Source organism: Salvia hispanica, chromosome 6 (genome assembly GCF_029641045.1).
Source record: "Salvia hispanica isolate PSC_SH4W2 chromosome 6, Shi_PSC_v1, whole genome shotgun sequence".
In the NCBI taxonomy this organism is placed as follows: domain Eukaryota; kingdom Viridiplantae; phylum Streptophyta; class Magnoliopsida; order Lamiales; family Lamiaceae; genus Salvia; species Salvia hispanica.
Genome location: NC_142697.1, coordinates 36,396,759 through 36,420,772, shown reverse-complemented (window position 1 = coordinate 36,420,772; position 24,014 = coordinate 36,396,759). Strand labels below are relative to the sequence as shown.

General features: G+C 40.2%; 3 protein-coding genes across 3 annotated transcripts; all 3 read left to right on the top strand.

Annotated features, from left to right (window-relative positions):
* The first annotated feature begins 5,902 nt into the window (after positions 1-5,902).
* LOC148923741 (uncharacterized) lies at positions 5,903-7,756 on the top strand. Its single transcript, XM_089061599.1, has 2 exons — positions 5,903-6,009; positions 6,085-7,756. The coding sequence occupies exons 1-2, from the start codon at positions 5,903-5,905 to the stop codon at positions 7,754-7,756; spliced, it is 1,779 nt and encodes a 592-aa protein (XP_088917725.1).
* Positions 7,757-15,594: 7,838 nt separating this feature from the next.
* LOC125204105 (uncharacterized) lies at positions 15,595-16,453 on the top strand. The gene has a single exon (XM_048102663.2). The coding sequence runs from the start codon at positions 15,692-15,694 to the stop codon at positions 16,241-16,243; it is 552 nt and encodes a 183-aa protein (XP_047958620.2). The 5' UTR covers positions 15,595-15,691; the 3' UTR covers positions 16,244-16,453.
* Positions 16,454-18,284: 1,831 nt separating this feature from the next.
* On the top strand, positions 18,285-23,314 carry LOC125207112 (ubiquitin receptor RAD23d-like). The gene is made up of 12 exons (XM_048106328.2): positions 18,285-18,467; positions 19,716-19,877; positions 20,073-20,126; positions 20,904-20,971; positions 21,124-21,174; positions 21,301-21,472; positions 21,784-21,933; positions 22,015-22,083; positions 22,183-22,230; positions 22,332-22,444; positions 22,538-22,622; positions 22,967-23,314. The coding sequence occupies exons 1-12, from the start codon at positions 18,402-18,404 to the stop codon at positions 23,081-23,083; spliced, it is 1,155 nt and encodes a 384-aa protein (XP_047962285.2). The 5' UTR covers positions 18,285-18,401; the 3' UTR covers positions 23,084-23,314.
* Positions 23,315-24,014: the final 700 nt, after the last annotated feature.

Here is a 24,014-nt window from a genome sequence, read left to right as displayed (position 1 = left end):
GACTAGACTAATTAAACACCACTAACTCATTAGCAGCCCACAAAAATTTTATTAGGCACATTACTATCAAAAAATAATATTTTTAAGTTTAACCCGAAATTCTAACTGTTTTCTAATTATCTCATTTTGGCATGTCATGCGTATTAGCTTCTGCTCTGCTCGTACATAAACGTCATTTTTAAAGGTAGATAACAGAGAATAAAAAAAATAGGAGAGCAATTGAGAAATACTACCTCCGTCCCACGTCAAAAGTCGCATTTAGTGTGGGCACGGGTTTTAGAAAATTTAAAGAAAAATGTGTTGAATAAGTTAGTGGATTATGAGTTCCACTTATATATATTAGTTTTATAATAAAATGTGAGGAAAAATTGGTTGATGGAATATAAGGTCTACTTCCATTTATGATAAAATGGAAATATAACTCTTATTAAATGATGGACCAAAATAATAAAATATGACACTTACCGTGGGACGGAAGTAGTAAATACTACCAAGTTCATGTTAAAAATAGACTACTTTTGCATAGTAGTAGTACTTCTATTTGCTGTGAAGAGATGTAGTGTGCACATAATATTTCTTATTAGGAATAGTGATTCCAGCAGTTAACCAACCGTTCATATTAATATATTATAAAATTAATTTTTATAGAGTATATAATAATTAATTTTTTATCTATAATATAGCACTTGGATAGGGATGTAATCAATTACTAATTAATTACCAATCCCAAATTGAGATCAATTTTCAACCATTAAATTAGAAGATCTTGTGGTTAATATAATGCTAATTGCAATATATTTTAAATTTAAATAATTATTAATTAAATTAAAAGGGTATTAATGTCAAATCTTATATGTAGTAATTATAACTAACTACTCTCTCTCCTCAAAATCATCTCAAATCTTTAAATTTACGTAACTCTCTCAATTTAAATTAATTTTTCGCAAAAAATATATCAAATTAAAGATAATTTAATAAGGATTCCAACGAGATCTCAATTGCATATGTTCCGACGATGTTCGGGTGATGAAATTTGATAAATTATATTTCAATTTTCGTACATGTTGATAAGCAGCTATTTTCAACAAATGTAACAAAAAATCTCAATATATTGTAGGCAAAATCTCAATATTATGCATGTCCAATCTCAATAAAAATTTGTTGATATTTTCTTGTCCTTGTGTTGATATTCTAATGTCATATTGTTGATATTTGTAATACACAATATTGATATAAAAAAAACACTAACGAAAATTATCATATGATAACATAATGACGATATTACCCTTTTGTTGATATTTTGTCTACTATTTATTGAGATTTTGTGAGCTTTAATCTCATCCACTCATTTTAAAATCCAAGGGTGGAGATTTAGTCTTGATTTTGGATTAGAGTGCTATAAGCATTAGAATAGGACCCCACTTGGATATATTAAAGATAATTTTTATTTATGAAAAATAATTTTCTTAAGAATGAGTACTAAAATTTTTACAATGGATCTCATTTGGGTCTATGAATTGTAAAATGGTTCTCTTACCGCTGTATATTTGGATATTTTGCTCTTTTACTTTTGAGATGGATATAAGTTATTCTTTATAACTACTATTCTATATATCCTATAGAAATATGTCATATTTCCTTTTTTTAATCTTATAGAAATTGTCCATATTAGTTTATGGTAATCTTTTTTTCTTCTTCTCTTTTACTTTATCATTTATTGTTCCACCACCTATTACATAATTTCAACTATTTTTTCTCCTTTTCTCTTACTTTACCAATTACACATTAAAACTCGTGCCAACCCTAAGGGGCCTATTATAGAGCGAACTACAAAAATAGCCCCTGGACTATGCGTTCATCACGCCAGACAACCATGGACTTAAAAAATATCCCCAGACAAATCTTGACTAAACGTTTATCTCAAAATTGGTCATTTTTCATTGTTTCGTACCGAAACTACCCTTTTAGGGGTTTGGGCAATTTCAGAAGTTCAAAAATTTAACTTTTTCAGATGCCAGCACATTAATTGATTGTGCAGGCTATCTCCTCTATTAAATACTCCTCTCATTCTCTCTCACCTTCTCTCCTCCATCTCTCTTCCCTTTTTCTTCTTCTCCTTCCTTCAGCAAAATTCGACGCAAAATCTCGACTTCAAATGGAATGTTGCGAAAAAAAGGACAAGGTTTACTTTCGGTGGTGTTATCCGAATTGTGTGGATTTTGACTTGGTTAGGCAGATTCGGCGCGAAGGTTTCATTTGGTGGGTTGGAGGAGAGGACGAAGTTGTTTGTTTCATATGTAGTCATTATTGTGGGTTTGAGCAAGTGGGTTTGATAGATCGTTTGCAGTTCGTGAGTTTTGGGGAAATTTGTGATTCGCTTGAATTTTATTTGATTATTTTAAATAAACCCATTGTCTTTTTTCTTGCTTTTCCATCTGTCACCCTTGTAAGATGTGAGTCGGTGGATTTGATTCCATTAATATCAAGACAGTGCCTTTTTTTGGATGAATTCTCTAATTTGTAAATTGGTACTTGGTAATAATTTTTAAGTAAAATTTTAATATTTTCATAAGTATTAGTAGTATATTTCAAAATGAAAACAACAATGGGTTAATGAAATTACCAAGACTAAATAAAATTAAACCAACCATTTTCAAAAGTCTAAAATGTACAATACTCTGCCAGGGACTACATCTGATATTTCTTTTAAACCCGATATGATATTATTTTTTGGACTACACCTGATATTACTATCAGGTATAGGTATCCAATATGATATTATTTTATGTTTATTTCGCCGTATACTAAATATGTTATTATTTCAGTAACTTTGCATGGTACTCCTTATTTCAACAAGATTCATTTCATACCCATCGAAGAAAAGTCATTCAGTCTTGGTTAATTTCATTGTCAAATTTAGAAATAAATTATTCAAATAACAATATTTGAAACAAACTTGAAACTTCAAAAAATTAATAATCCGTACTTAGAACACATAAATCAAAATCAAAGTACATTGATTTGAACACTACAATTCTTCGCTAAGTTCATGCACTACTACAATTCTTCACAAAATTTATTTCTCACAAACTGCATGCTACTTGTCAAAACCAAATTCATCAAACTCACCATAATGGCTACAAACGAAACTAAGAACGAAAACCCAATAAATAACACCAAAATACAATCTTTCACTTTACTTCTACCTTCAAAACGATTTGGATATACTTCATAATCAACTTCGTCTTCTCTTCCAACTTCATCTTCAAGCCCACCGTGCCCAGCCAAGTAATTGCAGCCTTCAAAATCCACACACTTGGGATGACACCACCGAAAATACTTGCAGCCTCCAACCTTGCCCTTTTGCTCGCAAACGAAATACAACATTCCATTTGATTCCTTTCTTGGGTCGACAACGATTTTGAGAATCACTCTTTGCCGGCACAAACAATTTTCGTACTTAAATCGGAGCCACCTACAACAGTCTCGCCTCCTCCATCACCCGATTTTGTAACAGACTGCGAAGACATGAAGACAAAGAATTGAGTCGATATTTTGCGTCGACTATTCTGAAGGGAGGAAGTGGAGGAAGAAGAAGGGAAGATAGATGGAGGAGAGAAGGTGAGAGAGTGAATGGAAGGAGTATTTAATAGATGAGAGAAGTATGAGAGAGAGAGAGAGAGAGAGAGAGACATATAAAAAATCAGACAACCTACACAATCAATTAATGTGCTGACATGCTGAAAAAGTCAAATTTTGGAAATGACGAATTGTCCAAACCCCTAAAAGGGTATTTTCGGTATGAAACAGTGAAAACAGAACAATTTTGAGATAAACGCTTAGTCCAGGGTTGTCTGAGGATATTTTTAAAGTCCAGAGTTGTCTGACGAGATAAGCGCATAGTCCAGGGATTATTTTTGTAGTTCACTCTTAACTTTTCAATCTTAGATGAGATACTTTTTCTGTATGCAATAAAAATAACAAAGTATCGAAACTTATTCCAAATCTAATCATGAAACCAACCGGTTTGGTAAAACTATCCCCTTTGAAGTGAGCTAGTTTGAAAGAGAACAACAAAGGCGAGGGAAAGACTTCCATGTAATTAAGATTGGAAGAAGTATTCAATGACCGTCATCGACTTGCCGAAAAGTCAGGTTACTATTGGAAATAATCATCACCTCTACCAATATGTTCATAATGCACAAAAACATATTACACACATACGAAATCGGTACCGTAAAAATGATGTGTCCCATCATGGATGGTCGTAATTCGTAAAACAATCAATGACAAGTTTTATCAGTGACGTAAAAAGTTTATATTAGATTATTTTAATTTATTTTAGCCGCCAAATAGGCCACAATAAGGCTGAAAAAACTGTCACTTAGCCAGATTGTCAACTGGCCGATTTTGTGGCCAACTACCCGAAATGGCCACTGCATATAGAGCCGCCACTGCAGCGGTAGCCAATAGCAGCTCTATTGATAATGCTCTAAACTATCAGCATTTTTCTAATTTATCAAAAATTATTGACTTCAGTCAATTAATACATAAAACTGTGGGGATCTATTTGACAAAAGGTTTAATGTATCACCATCTGATCGCAGCTTTGTTGGCCGCGCCGAGCTGTGGTGATTTTGAGATCATGGGTTCAAACCCCACCATCCGATGGGAGAATTTCATCCTTAATCCGCAAACTGATACGATACAACAACAGCCGGTGACTGAGGATGCCGAGGTGCAAGTACCAGGAGAGGAAGTACCGGGGGAGGAACAGCCAGAGGTCGATCGGAGGTCGCCGCTGGATCGACCGTCCATCGCGACGACGAAACCAAAGAGGAATACACGCCCACCAGAAAGGCTTGGCGATTACGTTTCTAAGTAGTCGAGGATTTGGAGTTATTTATTTTATTTCCTTGTTTTTTGTTTTTGTTTCTTTTGGGATATTAGTGTTTTTATTATTTATTTTTGCTTAGGTATTTTGGGTTTTCTTTGTTGGTTCTTTCCCGAGATGAGTTAGGATTAGGAGTCGAACCAACCCTAGGGTCCTTAGTATTATAAATAGGGCGCTTGTTTCATAAACGAGATATATGAATAAGAATTATCTTTTGCCCAATTGTCTTGTTAATCAAGTTATACAGCCAAGAAGCTCTGCTGCCCGACGGGACCTTCGCCCGCGCACAGCCGATCGTTCTTCTCCGTCGACCCTAAGAAGGGCGCCGGAACTATCCTTGGCCGCCGAGCGTAGCCGCCGGCCGTGGTTAAGAGAAACCCTCTTAACATCTGGTGCTTTCATTATTGTGAACTCATGCCGCGCTTCAACAATAACGGTAAAGGGATTTGGGCGCCCCACCGCCCGGATACTTTCCCAAATGGAGCGTCGCGTCGCAACCAGAACGTGGGACGCCGCGACAACATTATTCTACAACGACCGTCCATGGATGACGGAGACGGGGAGGATACTACTCACGTTGATCCCGTGAATAACAAATTGGATCGTTTGATTGATCGTTTTGATAAGTTTGATTCTTGGCGTGAAGAGACGGACCGCAGATTCGACAAGCTTGATCCGTCAGCCATAAGAAGAAACAAGGATTTTTTCGACGACAACGAGATTGATGAACCGGAGTATGACGATCAGCGTCGTCGGAGATATGGGGATACCGAGTACTGCGGTAGGGACCCTAATTTCGGGGTACGACCCAACGCCCAGGTTGACAGGGGTCACCGTGAGGGACGTAACCGCAGGGGTTCGTGTTGGGATCTGCCGGGTGGCCGCCAATCTCGCCACCACACAGGGGGTTTTGATAATCAACAGTTTAACCGCTCCGCTTCATGTTGGGATCCCCCCAAGCGTTTCCAACCGCAGGGGTCCGGATATGATAAGCCCGAGCGTGTGAAGATGCAACCACCTCGCTTTGATGGCGCGGACGCCACCAATTGGATTTCCAGGGTTGAATATTATTTCAATCACTTATTGATGCCCGATGCACATCGACTCCACTATGCGGTCATGCTGTTCGACCCACCTGCTGCAGACTGGGTTTTCAATTACAGTGCGAACAATGACTTCGTAACATGGCAAGAATTTTTGAAGGACGTGCGTCACCGATTTGAGCCACAGAGCTTTCAGAATTATTTTGGCCTTATTGCCAAACTTGTGCAGACTGGTTCGGTGGCAGAGTACCACGACACATTCGAGAAGTATCTCAATCGAATTCAAGGGATCCCAGAGTCAGAATTGTTCACTCTATTCGTGGCGGGTTTAAAGCCGGACATGCAGGAGCGCGTGAAGCTCCACCGTCCGTCCTCTCTAGCGGCTGCGATGGCTCTATCATTAGAATTGGCCACCACACAACCTGCTCAATCTGCAAATACCACGCGTCGCCAGTGGCAACAACGTGAGACAAGGGGTCAGCCCGGTTTCCCTCCCGGTCAAACCTCAGCCTCGCTAGCCACCCAGCCGAAGGGTCAACCGTCGGTAGGCGTTACTCGCACGACAGATCAGTCCCGGGCTCCGGCGATTCGAGTCTCGCAAGCAGAAAGGGCAGAACGCGCGCGCCTAGGCCTGTGTTATTATTGCCCGGAGAAATGGGTAATAGGACATGTTTGTAAGCAACGGTTGCTCGGTTATATGGATGAAGAGGACGAGTTCGACGTGGAGCCTTTGGAGGACCACAGAAATGATGAGAATATGCTCGCAGAGATTTCCCACGTTCATTCCATGGATGGAGGTCATCGTTCTAGACCCCTCAAGGTGCTGGGATTAATACAGAATCACGAAGTTTGCATTCTTATCGATACCGGTAGTGATAGGGATTTCTTGCACCCCGCGGTAGCGGAGAAGTTACACCTACCATTATCGCCAATTCGTCCCTTCCGCGTATTCGTAGGAAATGGCGAGACGTTACTTTGCACGCACATTTCAAAGCAAACCATACTGGAGATTCAGGGGACGACATTTGTGGTTGACCTTCATGTTTTGCCTGTTCACGGGCCGGACATCGTTCTGGGTATGGATTGGCTTGAGTCATTGGGGAAGGTAACAGCGGATTTTGCGGGAAAAACGTTAGCGTTCACGCATAAGGACAAACCGATTGTCCTTAAGGGTATACAGCCGTCGCTTCGCCGCGTTAATTTGCATTCACTAGCTGCTACGATCCCGGCACCAGACACATCCGAATACTATGAAATCGTGTTGTTGGACCCAGAGGAGAGTGTTCAGATACAGCCGGGGCGTGAGGAGTTTCCGCCACATCTGACACCGGGGGTTTGTGAGGTTTTGGAGCGTTTCAGGCAGGTATTCAGCCTACCCGAGGGGATGCCCCCGCAGAGACCATTTGATCACCGAATTCACCTGCTACCAGGTACGAGTCCCGTCAATGTTTGCCCCTATCGGTACCCGTACTTTCAGAAGAATGAAATCGAACGTCAGGTAAAGGAGATGTTGGATCAGGGAATAATTCAGCGAAGCAGCAGTCCGTTTTCTTCGCCGGTGCTATTAATTCGTAAGAAGGATGGCACGTTTCGTTTCTGTATAGACTATCGGGCTTTGAATAACACAACGGTACCCGATCACTTCCCTATTCCAACAGCTGACGAGCTATTTGATGAGTTAGGCAAAGCTCGGGTATTCACTAAACTCGATCTATGCTCAGAATATCACCAAATCCGGATGCATGAAACTGATATATTTAAAACGGCTTTCCGAACTCACGATGGCCATTCGGGCTTACTAATGCTCCATCAACTTTGAGTTTTTGGTCATGCCATTCGGGCTTACTAATGCTCCATCAACTTTCCAAGCCGCGATGAATGCAATTTTCCAACCATTATTGCGGAAATTTGTAATCGTGTTCTTCGACGATATATTGGTGTACAGCCCGACGGAGGAGCTTCACCGCCAACATCTGGCCGAGGTTCTGACCGTATTGCAGAAACATAGCTTCTTTGTAAAGTTGTCGAAATGTTCTTTCTGCAGCTCGAAGGTCGAATATCTGGGGCACTTGATTGAAAACGGGTCCCTGAAGGCAGACCCGACTAAAATCGAGGCGATGACGGCATGGCCAAAGCCAAGGAATGTGAAGCAGCTTAGGGGTTTTCTCGGATTGACGGGGTATTACCGCCGTTTCATTGCCCAGTATGCTATCATTGCCGCCCCGTTGACTAATCTGCTGAAGAAGGATGCCTTTGAGTGGTCGGCCGAGGCGGAGGACAGTTTCGAAAATCTCAAAAAGGCGATGACCTCAGCCCCAGTGCTACACCTACCGGATTTTGATCGCCCTTTTTGCATCGAAATAGATGCCTCAGATTTGGGCATTGGCGCGGTATTGTTACATGACACCCACCCTATCGCGTTCTTCAGCAAGAAGCTGGGTCCGCGCCGCCGTTCTGCATCTACTTATCATAAGGAGTTATATGCGATCGTGGAGGCGGTCCAAAAGTGGCGTCAGTATTTGTTGGGTAGGGAATTCGTTATTCGGAGTGATCAAAAGAGCTTGAAGGAGCTTTTATTGCAGGTTGTGCAAACCCCGAATCAGCAGCTTTATGTTCGCAAGTTAATGGGCTACAAGTTCAAAATTGAATATAAGAAAGGAAGTGCGAACACAGCCGCGGATGCTTTGTCCCGCCGCGAGGATCCTCTTTCCGACGCCGCGGCCGCACGCGACTGCGCCCTGCTAGTCGCCGCAGCACATCCCCTTCCCCAGCTGTTGGATATGCTACGTCGCGAGAATATTTCGTCCCCGGAGCTCAGAGAGATTTCGGCAGCCATTCGTGAGGGGAAGGCCCCGTCACATCTGACCATGACAGATGGCCTAGTTTACTATAAACGCAGGATATTTGTTGGCGCGCGCTCCTCAGCTCGTACGCCTATTAATGACTGAATATCACAGCTCGCCCTCGGCGGGCCACCCTGGGTTTGAGAGGACTCTACGGCGGATTACAGCTGAATTCTATTGGAAAAATATGCAGAAGGAAGTAAGGAAGTTTGTGGAGGCGTGTGTGGTGTGCCAAACCACAAAGTATTCAACTCAAAAGCCGGCCGGATTGTTGCAACCACTGCCTATTCCAACACAAGTCTGGGAGGATGTATCTATGGATTTCATTACGGGACTTCCCCCGTCGCGGGGTTACACGACTATAATTGTGGTGGTGGATCGATTATCAAAGTATGCTCATTTCGCCCCATTACCACCCCGTTTCGACGCGTTACGTGTGGCCCATCTATTTATCAACACTGTGGTTCGTCACCATGGGTTTCCAAAAACGTTGGTGTCGGATCGGGATTCGGTATTTCTAAATCAGGTGTGGGAGGATTTATTGCGCCTAAGTGGCACTAAGTTGAATTTCTCCACGGCTTATCACCCGCAATCAGATGGCCAAACGGAGGTGCGGAATAGAGGCTTGGAGCAGTATCTGCGTGCTTTTACCTCAGACAGACCGGCAAAGTGGGTGAATTTCTTGCCATGGGCGGAACTGGCTCTTAATTGCTTTCATCACGCCGGGTTGGGTATGTCGCCATTCAAGGCCCTCTACGGGAGGGAACCGCCCAGTTTGATTTTTGCACGGCCGTCCGCAGCGACGCCACCGTCGGTAGCTGATCTGATCCGACAACGCAGTGAGCTATTTGTGGAGCTACGTCGTAATTTGGAACGGGCGCAGCAGCGGATGCGCGAGTCAGCTAATAAACATCGCCGCCACGTTGAATTTGCAGTGGGCGACCGGGTCTTGTTGAAATTACAGCCGTACAGGCAACATTCAGTCGCGCGCCCGCAGTCAGCCAAGTTGGCGAGGCGGTACTATGGGCCGTTCGAGGTGCTGGAGCGTATCGGCCCAGTGGCGTATCGTTTGCGCCTCCCGGACGGCAGTCGGATACATAATGTTTTCCACGTCAGTCTCTTGCGTGCCTTTGTGGAAGGAGACGGGATTACGGTTGGGGGGACGTTACCTTCGGACTTTCGGGGTGATAGACCAGTCGTGTATCCGGTTCGGGTGCTGGAACGCAGGATGTTGTGGCATGATCGTGAACCAAAGGAGCATGTGTTAGTTCGTTGGTCGGATGGGTCGGACTCATCGACTTGGGAACCTCTTGAACTGGTCAAGCGTCGATTTCCTAATGTGCTCCTTGAGGACAAGGTGGTCGCTATGGAGAGGGGGGTTGATACGATACAACAACAGCCGGTGACTGAGGATGCCGAGGTGCAAGTACCAGGGGAGGAAGTACCAGGGGAGGAACAGCCAGAGGTCGATCGGAGGTCGCCGCTGGACCGACCGTCCATCGCGACGACGAAACCAAAGAGGAATACACGCCCACCAGAAAGGCTTGGTGATTACGTTTCTAAGTAGTCGAGGATTTGGAGTTATTTATTTTATTTCCTTGTTTTTTGTTTTTGTTTCTTTTGGGATATTAGTGTTTTTATTATTTATTTTTGCTTAGATATTTCGGGTTTTCTTTGTTGGTTCTTTCCCGAGATGAGTTAGGATTAGGAGTCGAACCAACCCTAGGGTCCTTAGTATTATAAATAGGGCGCTTGTTTCATAAACGAGATATATGAATAAGAATTATCTTTTGCCCAATTGTCTTGTTAATCAAGTTATACAGCCAAGAAGCTCTGCTGCCTGACGGGACCTTCGCCCGCGCACAGCCGATCGTTCTTCTCCGTCGACCCTAAGAAGGGCGCCGGAACTATCCTTGGCCGCCGAGCGTAGCCGCCAGCCGTGGTTAAGAGAAACCCTCTTAACACAAACCCGGTCGAACAAGATTGATCGGATCCGCCAAAAGCGGATTGAGTATACCTATGTTCGTACCAAATAAAATAGTTTTATTGCATTTGTATGATAAGGTTGATTTAATCTACCATCTAGTATATAAATGTCGGGTAAGCATCAAATCTTAATGAATAAACAACTTGCCAATTTGGTAGATTTGGTTTAGTTGAACCAGTCACATGAAAAGTGAAGTGGATTACGGTCCATTGCCTTGATTCATAAGCACCAAACAAATGGGGTCAGTAGCAGTACTTGTACAGTTGCTGCAGCAAGTTGTACGTACTCGACAAGTGGAAGCGTGCCCTCACTAGTAATCGATGATGGTCATGCCATGATCCAAACGCAGCACCATACCATATATGGTGGATGCTCTAATATATTATAGAGGATAATTTAAAACTGAAAAAAATCAAACAGTGGGATTCCTATGGTTTGACTAATAACCAAAGTGAGTCGGTAGTAATAAATAAAATAAAATTAACATTAGACGAAATGTTAATTCAAGAATGTATTGATATTCTAAGAGCACTTCCAATGGCGACGGCGAAAATCCGGCGATTTTTCGCCGGATATCGTCGACTTATCGCCGGCCATTGGGAGGAGTTCGGCGATTTTTCGGCGAAATTCCTACCGATTTTACGCCAAGCGGCGTTTTAACGCCGGGCTATCGCCGGATCATCGTCGGCCACTGTGGGGAGCTGTTCGGCGATTTTTCGGCGATGATCAATTTTTTTTTTTTTTTTTCCTCAACGGTCATATTCTAATTTCCACCCCTATAAATATTTCATCCTCTTCCTCCATTCATCACCCACAAACTTCATTCACACAAATTTTCAATCTTTTTTCTCTCCATCTTTATTAAATGAGTTCTGATTCATCGTCTCGTGCTCAGTCCGACGAGGAAATATCACATTCTTCTTCCGAAGAAGAGGTACCTCCCGCTCCCACCGGATGGGATGTAGCGGGTTTCGCCAACAACCCAATCAACAACTATATCTCCCGCTACATACAAAGCGAGATCGCTCGAATGCAGCAGCCACCCCCCCAACGGCCAATCCGCCGGCGGCGCCAATACATCCCTCGCAACCACACTGGTGCGCACGATCGGTTGTTTGCCGATTATTTCGCGGAGGAACCACGTTATCCGGCAGATGTATTTCGTCGCCGGTTCAGAATGCGCCGCTCCCTCTTCCTGCGCATTGTTAATGCGTTGTCCGCGCGTTACCCCGAGTTCCGGCTCCAGCGAGACGCAGCAGGGAAGCCCGGACTATCGCCCCTACAGAAATGCACTGTTGCCATCCGGCAGTTGGCATACGGAGGGTCCGCCGACATGTTCGATGAGTATCTGCAATGCGGCGAGACGACTGGCAACGAGTGCCTGAAGAATTTCTGTCAGGGCGTGCGAGAGATATTTGGGGAGCACTACCTTCGCTCGCCGGACGCAGCTGACTGCCAGTTCCTACTGGATTGGCACTGGAGGACCCACGGCTTTCCGGGGATGCTCGGCAGCATCGACTGTATGCACTGGCAGTGGAAGAACTGCCCAACCGCGTGGCGAGGCCAGTTCACTACCGGCTACAAAGGTACGCATCCCACCATCATTCTTGAAGCCGTTGCCGACCAACGGCTTTGGATTTGGCATGCTTATTTTGGTATAGTCGGGTCGAACAATGACCTAAATGTTCTCAATTCCTCGCCCCTTTTCAACGAGCGGATCAACGGGTTAGGCCCCTCCATCGAATTCACGGCCAATGGCAATGTGCATAACATGGGGTACTACCTGGCTGACGGCATCTATCCGCAATGGCCCGTGTTTCTGAAGACGATCAGATGCCCACTCGGAGATAGAAGAAGGTATTTTGCCCAAGCGCAAGAGTCTGCGCGCAAGGATGTGGAGAGGGCATTTGGGGTGCTCCAATCGCGATTTGCACTGGTAAAGGGCCCGACGCGCTTTTTCTACCAGGGGGATATTGCCGATATCATGTATGCGTGCATCATCATGCATAACATGATCATCGATGATGAACACGAAGGCGTCCTCGACGTCACCAACGACCCAAGTGTTGCATCATCGAGTCACGGTGTCTCAACCGAGTCCGCCCGCCAGGGTGTACCGCACAACGAACATGAACGGTTCTAGGCGTTCATGGACATGCACCAGAAGGAGGCCCATCAAGCACTACAACACGATATCATCGAAGAATTGTGGGCAAATAGAAACCGCGCCCACCGCCCTTGAATTTTTTTTTCTTTGAATTTTTTTTTTCCATTCGTGTACTTTTTTTTTTTAATTTTCTTCGTTGTAATGTGTACCCGTGTTTAATACAACGAACTTTATTACTATTATTTGTTTTATCTTATAAATTAAATAAGCTAGCTTTATTATATATAAAAATAAAACAATTAAATTAGTGATGATGTAAAAGTGAAATGTTGAGTTAGGGAGAAATAAGGGAGAAATAAGGGAGAAACCATTGCAGAGGTTGGCTAAAAGTTGGCTAAAAATTGGGGATAAATTTTGGTGTTGATGTGGCGCTGATGTGGCAGGAGTTAGGGAGAAATAAGGGAGTTTATCCCCAAACCATTGGGAGTGCTCTAAACTTTAGTATAAGTAATACTTTCATATTCTTTAGGTATATGTACATGGAGTACTACTATATCATAATTTATTTTATTTGACCAAATATTTATATTAGAACTATTTTAATACATCCTACTAAACACGATATTAATATATTAGTATATGGTAAAAGATGTACACTAGTACAGTCAAACATGTCACCCATTAAATTTATGGAATCAAACAATTACAAGAGAAACTACAATTATTTATAAAAAAATTTATCTAGAAATCTAGAATAGTATCAGGCGGAATGGATTCGCGTATTCAATAGTAGTCAATATAATTAGAGGTTTGAATTTATTGAGGACGATAAATATGAACCATATAGTTAAATTAGGTGGAAAAGAGTTGGGCGAATAAAATTATACAATTGAATTTGTAGTTGAGCATACGATTCTGACCATAACTACTTAAATTTCTTCAGCAAATAGCCTGCGGCTTGCTTCCCCACATAAATAAACTATTAGTACTACTATCATTTATTATAGCAGCATTTCAAATTTCATGCAATCTACTAGTACAAATTTCCAATGCTTCGAGTAATATAAACGTGACGGGAGCGGAACGCCATTAATTTGCCGCCCACTTTGGCGTACTACACTATCACATAGATGTTGTGAATTGTGATACGTGTTGGAATATATATCCCCAATTGCAATTTATCATTCCAACGTATGCTCTATATTGATAAAAAAATCATCTCACGTAATCTCATAAAATTTTCATATCTTGAATTCAGATGTCTTATATTGTGTAGGTATTATTTATTTAAATATTACGAATTAAAATTATGCTTTAGCAAAGTTCCGAAAAAAAATATTGCCTCTAATAATAATACTCTACTTAGTAAAACATGTTCTGAACTCATCCTGCAAAAAGAGATAGATCCATCACCACGTCACATTAAGTATTATACCTGCAAAATACAACCGGCAAACGTATGGTCATGAATTGTAAGAGCATCCGCAACGCTGCCTCGTTGCGGTCTCGGTCTCGTCTCGACGAGACGAGACGGCATCGAGACAGCATTGCGGCTCCCGTCTCGTCTCGACTAGACGAGATGTCTCGACGCCCGACGCGTTCGGAAGAGGCCGGCCTCGAGCTGGAGAGACGACGCGCGCGGCCACGTGGCGCGCGCTAAGCGATGGCGTGACGCCCACTCGCCGGCTCGCGAGTGGGCGTCGGAACTATGACGTCATAAATTTATTTTTTTTAAAAAAAAATTGAAAATTCGAAAAAAATTTTTGTAAATTTTAATATTTAATTATGTATTTTTGATTATGTATTTTTTAATCATGCATTTTTAAATTTTTTAGGCCTTTAAATTGTAATTTTTATTTTATTTAATTATATTATTTTTTAATTATGTATTTTATAATTATGTATTTTATAATTTTTTAGGCCTTTAAATTGTGATTTTATTTTATTTAATTAAGTGTGTTTTTATTAATTGAATTTGTTGGAAATAAAAATTAAAAAATGAAATTGAATGAATAGTTAAGATATGGATAAGAGATGGTTAATAGATAGAGGGATGCAGGTGTTGGTTGTCTCTTAGTTAAGAGATGAGCTGAAAAGTACAGTGGGACCCATGAATAATTAAGAGATGGGACGGTTAAGAGACGGATAAGAGACAGCGTTGCGGATGGCCTTATTATCGAAAATTTACTTATCAAATGTGACAAAAGAAAATGGAAGGCGACGAGTTACATCCATCTCATATTTATTAGTGATTAAGTAAAGAGCATTGCAACGAAATTTGTATCTTCACATTGATTCCTCAAACCGTTTCCCATCTAAAAATCCTAAATCGAGTGGGCGAAATATCCCTATAATTTTCATAAAAAACAAAACACGTCACATTTATCGCGTTGGATCGCTCTCATCGGTGCGGACGGCCAACCTCATTTACATTTTACGCCCCAACCCACATAAAATTTAAAAAAAGGAAAAAAGGAAAAAAGAATTTGACTACGCCCAGAGTAGGCCCCACAGAGGCGGACGCCAAATACACATTCAAATCCAGTTAATGAGCCCCGAGTCATAAATTCCAGAAAAGGAAGAAAAGAAAACGGATAAAAGAAAAAGTGAAGACCAAGAATAAGAGACAGCAGATGAGCAGACACGTCTACGGAAAGCAATATTAAATTGGCGAGGCGCTCGTGATTTGGCCCCCTCTGATTTCCCACGTCACCATCATTACCCCCATTTTCACCCCTTATATATTCCCTCGCCCATTTTACTCTCTCATCACACCATACGCATTTGTCTCTCTCTCTACACTATTTCTGTTAATCGATGGAGGCCTTGAATGAGAAGAAGAGGGGCAGAGGTGAATCGGAGGAGGCGGAGCTGGAGATTTACTCGCCGGAGGTGAAGCGGCTCCGGGAGAATCTCCTGGATGGATTTGACGACGAGGTCGAGTTCTGCGCCGCAGCTCAGGATCTCGACTTGTTCATGAAGAGCTTCGAGGAGGAAATCATCGCTTCTCCTGGGGAAGCTGTCGAATTGGTCGATCTCACGTCGGATTCCGGCGATTCGCGGCCGGATCTAGGGTATTTGTTGGGGGCTTCTGATGATGAGCTCGGGCTTCCGCCGACAGCGTCTTCTTCCTCTTCTTTGGAAGTGACTGAGTTGGTCCGTGTTGAGTCTGACTCGTCTGAACTCGGGAGCGAGTTCTGGGAGATGCCGGGTTATGACTCGTTCGAGTTCGGACTCGGGGAGTCGGAGTCGAACTATGGGAGCGGCAACGGTGAATACGTGGCGATAGACGGGTTGTTTGATTACTCGGATTTGGGTTTCGGGTCGGGTGATTTTGGATGGACACCCGAAACACTGCCAGCCCAATAGCACCCTATGATGCTAGTTTGAAAATTAGGCGAAAAATATACTGTTAATATCTCTTTATTTTGTTATACTTGATGGAAATATTGTTTAATTAGGCGTAACTAACTCGTAAGTCGGGATCTAAACAATTTGGTCGTTAAGCGAATTTGGCGTATAAAAAATGCTTTGTAATTGAATTTCACAATGAAGTTAAAGAGTCTTTGAAGAAGGTAACTAACGTTGTGAACGATCATATTCCATGGGCCAAAAGATTTTCATATCTCAATTATTTCTAACTAAGTGAAACCTATTCACACTAATAATAAATTAATTACTTCACTTTTTTCATCTTCTTTACTTTTTCAATTATGCATTCAAGCTTCATATATAAATAGATCGATTAGTCATGAATCACGATTGCGATCAGAGACTACTATATGTCTATGACTAATTAATTATTTAAAATGTGTAATAATATATTAGTATAATAATATAAGTTATTATTGTAGTGCGTGATACGGTGCTATATATAATCAATTTTCTCCTATCTTAGTAATAATATGTAGTATAAAAATGATGTCTCATCAAATTTATCACATCTTATTTTATAACTATGATGTATTGACGGCTCATAAGTTTTTCAGATTGTCTCATAATGCATCATATATTACCTTTTAACGCACCTTTATTATTCACACACATAATATATATTTCCCACGGTAGTGATAAAATAAATGCAAATTCATATATTGTACAAATTTCAAATTTTTCAACACAATATCAACATAGTGTAAAATTTAAGATTTTGATGTCATCACAATATCAATACAACGTCAATACAATTTTAACATAACATCAACAGTTGACATTGTGTTGACATTTTTTGTTGCTATTATTTTATCATCTGTTGATATTTTCTAACGGTTCATATTATAATTTAAAGTTTGTATAATATTTAGAGTTTGCATTTGATTACATTACTATTTCCCACCGTACCTTATAATAACTTTTCAAACTCCCATATAACGTGACAATTAATTTTTAACATCATTTACAAAACTTTACGGAGTGTATATTTTATCACTTTATTTTTCAACGCTTTTAAATGAAATAATGAGACCTGAATAATATTAAACCGGCCATTAATACAATTATATTTAGAAATCAGTATGAATATCTATCTCGACTATAAATATGAAAGATAAAATAGGCAAAATGTATGTGTTCAGTGTTCGTGGATAGCGTGGAAAGTGGGAAAGCAAAATGCATCTAGATGAGATGTGTTTAATGTGGGACGGAAACCCACTTGAACATTCGTAGGCAGTCCACACACTATATTGTGGATTTTCCATTTCGTTTTCATTCACTATCAAAATTCAAAAAGCCACTTTGAATTCGTCGATTTACCCATAGAATGTATAGTTCAATTTTTAGATACAACACATACACCTAACACAATTATGATTTAGTTGCCCCCTATTGTGAGTAAAAGGAAAAAATATTACCAAACCAACTATGCTTTATGGTCACTACACTATAATCTGACTACATAAGTACTTGGTCATCACTCATATGGAGTACTAAACATCGATAATTGTTTAAACCAAATTTAATACACAATGAATTTAAACAAGTTCCCTCTTTTTAGCCCTCACTTCTTTTCTCTTAGCCAGTTTCATTATACTACATTTGAAAAACAAAGAAAAAGGAAATAAGCTTTGACCAATTATTTAGGTTACATAAATTCTCCTAAAAACGAAATGAAATGTGGGCCTAACCTAGTCTAAACTGGGTCGGCCCAATAATGTACATTGGGGCCACCATGAACAGCCCAAAACACACAAAACAATAGTGTATTTCTATTTCGTCGGGAAAAAAATCTATGGTTTCTTATTCCCAATCCATATCCTATCCTCAATTTTATATCGTGCATTACACCTTCCAATAATATATACGCACTTGCTACTTAGGCCATTCACGGTAACCAAGGCGCGTGAGATAATAGCATGAATTAGATTAACAAAATAAATATTAAATCTGAAAAATAAATAATTCGTTTCTTGCACCGTCGTGCATCTTGTATTCACCTTTTTCCTATATTTTCTCACCGATCCCAATTTGCAGAAAATACAGGCAGCTGCTAGAATTACTCAACGAAAAATAGGGTGAAATTTTTGTAAAGATGAAGATTTTCGTGAAGACGCTCAAGGGCTCTCATTTTGAAATCGAAGTGAAAGCGGAAGACAGGGTTCGATTCTATTCGGTTTTCGTCTTTGTGTTTATTCTATGAATCTCTATCGATGCCAAGTTTTCGTCTAAATTATGCGCGAGCCTTTTTCTATTTATGTTAATTTTCTTTTTTGCGGATTCATGTGTAATTTTAAGTTGTGGGAGTATTTTGTGTGATTGTTCTGTGACAACTTTTCAGTTTGCTATGCTTGGTTGAGTAGCTGTGATGTTTAAGGGTATGTCTATTTGTTTGATTTGATGTTTTATTTTGTTCGTTGTTTGAGTATCAATTACTCAATTTTGTGTTGGCAATTTATGATATGTTCTGGATTGATTTAGGCTACCAATGCTGTTAGACCAATGAATTCTCATCTGAGGCTATGCAATTTATTTATCAAAGTTAGGAATATTGATATTTATGTAACCTGAGAGTATTGGGTGGCTGATTTGGTAGTGTTCCAATTGGTGAATGGTGGTGTGGAGGTCAAGAATGGACTTTTGGTGAAATTCTCTTAAATTGCGTGTTAAAATTGCTCATGAGGACAAATGAAGCATTTTCTTTTAAGTGTTGTGCCGAAGGAAGCTGAATTTGTCAAGTTCCATGAAATTATCTATTGATTAAGAAATATGTGATCAAGCAAATAGGCTATACGGGGATGGGCTAATATTTTTGGACATAGATCCTGACAGTACGATAAAGCGATCAAATTGGCATGCATAAAACTGTTGATAATTGTCTTTTTAGTGTATAAAAAATCTCAAATTTCTATGAGGAATTGATTGCATTGCCTCTAAAATTTCCTATGTAGGGTTTGCTTGAGTTCGATATTTCTTGCCGAAGTGGCTAACTTATTTCTTGGCTTTGTTGGTGTTAAAATTCTTTCATACTTAACAGTATGTAATTACCCTGACAGTTTGGTTGTGCTGATCAGATTATTATAATGCGTTTCAAACTTTCAATTTCTTATTCAAAATTGCACAAAGAAAAATTTCATTAGATTTACATGGCAAGCCTGTCCTAGAGGTGGAAGTATAAGGAGAACATTGTATGGACACATATGCTCACTTGGGTGGTCTTAATGAAATTGTAGATATTTCACATATGAGTATGAATGGATTGCAATTACTTGCAATAAATGTATATCGACATGTCCTGTAAAAGCTTAATAGCTTATACTGCAAATGTAGTTTCCACCTCAGAGTTATAGAGTTGAGTTTGTTGCCTTGAGTTGGACTTTCTGTTAGCTTACGTTTGTTTGCTTGGCAGGTTGAAGATGTGAAAAAGGTCATAGAAAGTAATCAAGGGGAAAATGTCTATCCTGCTTCTCAACAAATGATCATTTATCAGGGGAAGGTTCTAAAAGATGGCACAACACTCGAAGAAAATAAAGTTGCTGAAAGTAGTTTTGTTGTTGTTATGCTTTCCAAGGTAAGATCTGATCTATTTCTAATTGATTTAATAATTAGCTAAAGCTTGTGATACCTAGATCTTTCAAAAGTACATGTCTCCCCTATCTAGGTATAAATTATTTCTTTTGTCATGTATTCTGTATCCTTATAGAACTTTTGATGCTACAATTTTATGTGTATTAGTACATTTTATAAATTTTGTTAAATGCTGCAGACCAAAGTATCTCCAGGCGAAGGGTCAACAACATCGAGTGCACCTTCCATAAAGGTGAAGCTGGATTTACTACATATTTAGTTAAATGCTTTTGTTTTTTTATTTAATTTATTCTGTTTGATTCTAGATAGAGAATGTGGAATCAGTAGCTTTATCTATTGGTGATCTTGTCAGAGCGTCTACAATTCCACATATGAATACTATGAAGTTTAAGGAATAGTTGACTGGCCTATTCTGATAAATTGATTTAACTTTTCTCTACTTAATAATGTTCAAGGTGGTGTGTATCTTTCTGGGAAAGGAATTCTATAACCTCAAACTTGTTTTAAATTTGTGAAAATGGTTTGATTAAAAGCATTTTATTTTCATTCCTTTGGAATTGTTCTCATGTGTAAAATCAGCCCAAGCACTATCAAATGAAATCTTGATTGTAATTGTTGAAGATGGCCTCTTAGATGTGGCCTGAGGGACTAAATTAAACTTCAATGGTTATAGTATCTTCCCTTGTTTTCATTGCCAACCTTTTGTACTGCTGGTAGCTATCATTGCCTTGTAAACCTTGTAATTATTCCCCGGAATCATAGTATATGAAGCTATTTAAATTTTTTTGTATCCAATGTGCTCAATCTTGTTTATAACAAACTGGTTCTCTCTGTTTCTCTTGGATCTAATTTTTTCCTTTATAAATCTGCTACCCATCATTGCACTGTGAAATATCCTTCTCAGTGCCCACTCTCTACATACGCATGATTGAACACATCTAATTTTGCTTACATTGTGATCATTTGGTGAGAGTGGCACGAGTAATGATTAATCTAAGTTGTCTGACAGGCACCACAAACTAGTGCAGCGCCAACCTCAACCCCAGTATCCAATACTCCTCAGCCCCCTTCAGAAGTGTGAGATTTGTCTTTATGTGTTCTGATATTGCTTGAAGTTCCATTTATCACCTCGCCACACTTTCCTGTATATTTTGCGTGGATGCTTGTGAGTGAGTAGATATGTTTCCTTTCTAACTAATATGCCTTGAATGGTATTTAAATTTCTTTAGAGCTGCTGCGCCTGTGGCCGCTTCTGCTCCTGCTTCAGCTGCCAGTGAAGTGTGAGTATCTGTCAAATGAGATTTGTTGTCAATCAGGCTCTGCTCAGCATAGCTTTCTATTTAATGAATGTGATCTGAATAAATGGTATTTTGTGGGTATTGATTGTTTTTTTTTTTTTATCACAGTGCAGCTGTGTATGGTGAAGCTGCATCTAATCTAGTTGCTGGTAGCAACCTTGACGGAACAATCCAGCAGATTCTTGATATGGGTGGGGGAACTTGGGACAGAGATACAGTTGTTCGAGCCCTCCGTGCTGCTTTCAACAATCCAGAAAGAGCAGTTGAATATTTATACTCTGTAAGCATGTGATGTTTATTTCTAATATTTACTGAAAATTGGTCTGATGTTTTTATTGATAGCGGGGAACATTCACATGATGCCCTAATGTGTAAACCTGACTATGAAAAAAAGGATGTTTATGTTTTTCACGATATGGATGCATTCATGGAACTAGGCGACATCACTCTTATTCGTTCTTATGTTGTTCTCAACCTGACCTATTACTTGAGAGTTTCTGCCATGCGGTGACCTATTTTATTCATGCTTCTCCTGGTTAACCATCACTGGTGTTGGCTCTTTCCTTATTACTCGCTTTTAATTTATCCCAGGGGATCCCTGAATCAGCAGAAGCTCCTCCTACATCCGCCAGTGTTCCAAGTGGGCAGGCTGTTAATGTTCCTTCTCAACCTCAAGCAGCTCAACCAGCAGCTGTACCTTCAACTGGCCCCAATGCTAATCCACTGGATCTTTTTCCACAGGTTCTTGTATATTTTAGGTTTTGCTTTACATAGATCTTATTATAATTATTTGGGCCATAGAATCATGGTAATATTATATAGGGGTTTCCAAGTATGGGTGCAAATGCTGGTGGTGCGAATACACTAGATTTTCTACGTAACAGTCCCCAGGTACAGTTGTGTGAATCTGAGTACCTCAATCAAAATTAATTATTTTCATGTCTCAACATATCACTCGTGAAAGCATTTTGCTCATATTTTCTGCTGCAGTTTCAAGCCTTAAGAGCGATGGTTCAGGCCAACCCTCAGATCTTGCAGGTACGAGGAGGCACTCTTATTATGAGTATCTATGCTCTATCAATAATTTAAGACGCGTTTCTGTTTGCTAAGACTTGAGGGATATCGTTATTTGTTGGCAGCCCATGCTTCAGGAACTAGGAAAGCAAAATCCCCAGTTAGTAAGATTGATTCAAGAACACCAAGCTGATTTTCTCCGTCTTATCAATGAGCCAGCAGCTGAAGGCGGGGAAGGGTACAATAAGTTTTCTATTTATGCTGAAAACATAGTTGCAGCTGTGAGTTTATATAATTGGGTCCTAAATATGTGCTTCTTTTCTCGATGCAGTGTTGACAACATACTGGGTCAGCTTGCAGGATCAATGCCACAGGCTATATTAGTTACTCCTGAGGAACGTGAAGCTATAGAAAGGGTAAGGCTCTTTGACTAAATTTCAATTCTTAGTGTTCCTGAAGATTGCAACACCTTCTGAAATCTTTAGTGAGATGTGCCTTTATCGTGGGCCACAGAATGTTTTCGGTTACCTAGTTGGTTTAGATGCAACGAAGCCACTCCCCTCCTCCTCCCACACCCCCACCATCCAACACACACACACACATTGATATTTGATACACAAATAGACTGAGTGTATTTGTTAGCCGTCCTCTTTTTTTTATACTATCATTCAACCAATTGTATTTTCACTGATAAATATCTGAAGTAGTAAACGATTAGAAATGGGACTGTTTCATTTAGTTTTTATTATCTCTTTTACAGCTTGAAGCTATGGGATTTGATCGAGAACTTGTCCTGGAGGTGTTCTTTGCGTGCAACAAGAACGAGGAGTTGGCTGCCAATTACCTCTTGGATCACATTCATGAGTTTGAAGAGTAACAATAGGCATCAATGTGAACATATACTGCCTTTTTCAGTCTCAAATGTGTCTCCTTTAATACCATCGTATTTTCATCATGTGGTTTCATATGACTTTATGTGGTTATAGTTGAGCTACTTTAGCATCTTACTATGGTTTATTAGGCGTAGCAGACTTGATGCTTAGAGAAATGCAATTATAGACTGCTGTTTATGAAAATTCTATTTTCAGCGTCACAAGATTCACAGTCAGCATGATTGTTGCTACCTTTTGATTTCACCTATTTACCACCACTTTTACATATTGATCCTTTTAATTTGGGAAAGTTTTCATGAAAATTTTATGTGGCCTCTTAAATGAGAAGTTCACACATAATGATGTGTTGCACGCGTCGATGCCTCAAATCGACACGGTCAGATTGGTTGAACTTATCGCTAAATGGTGGTTAAAGTTAATATGGAGTAGTACATTTTATGTGAGCTATAATAGCCCCTTCCATTTTCTAGAGAAAGCAAAAGGCATTGTATTTGTTGTTCTTACTAAGCCTCAGCCTGGGATCATGGACATGTATTAGGGCCTAATTTTGTAGGACGTGTTAAAGCATCTTTCGTAATGAAGTTAAAGAAACTGGTGGGTGGGGCTAAGTGGAGTTTGGAGACAGCCTACCTTCTTTAACGAGTAAGATCAAGTTCAAAGATGTATAAAAAAATGGGTCATGTAATCTCTTGTCTCTTTAGTTATCTATTTAAATATTTTATAATTATTGGATTAGAGGATTCTCAGCACAGCGATGCTGACACGTATTGAGCCACCGGCATGCACATTTTAGGACCTAAATCCATATTTTCCATAAGTGTGACCACTTTAGTCAAGATCAGTCGTCTTCTACAGCCCACCCCACTACCTTTTGATTACAACACAAAATCGTCCTTTAAAATCTCATTAGAGGGA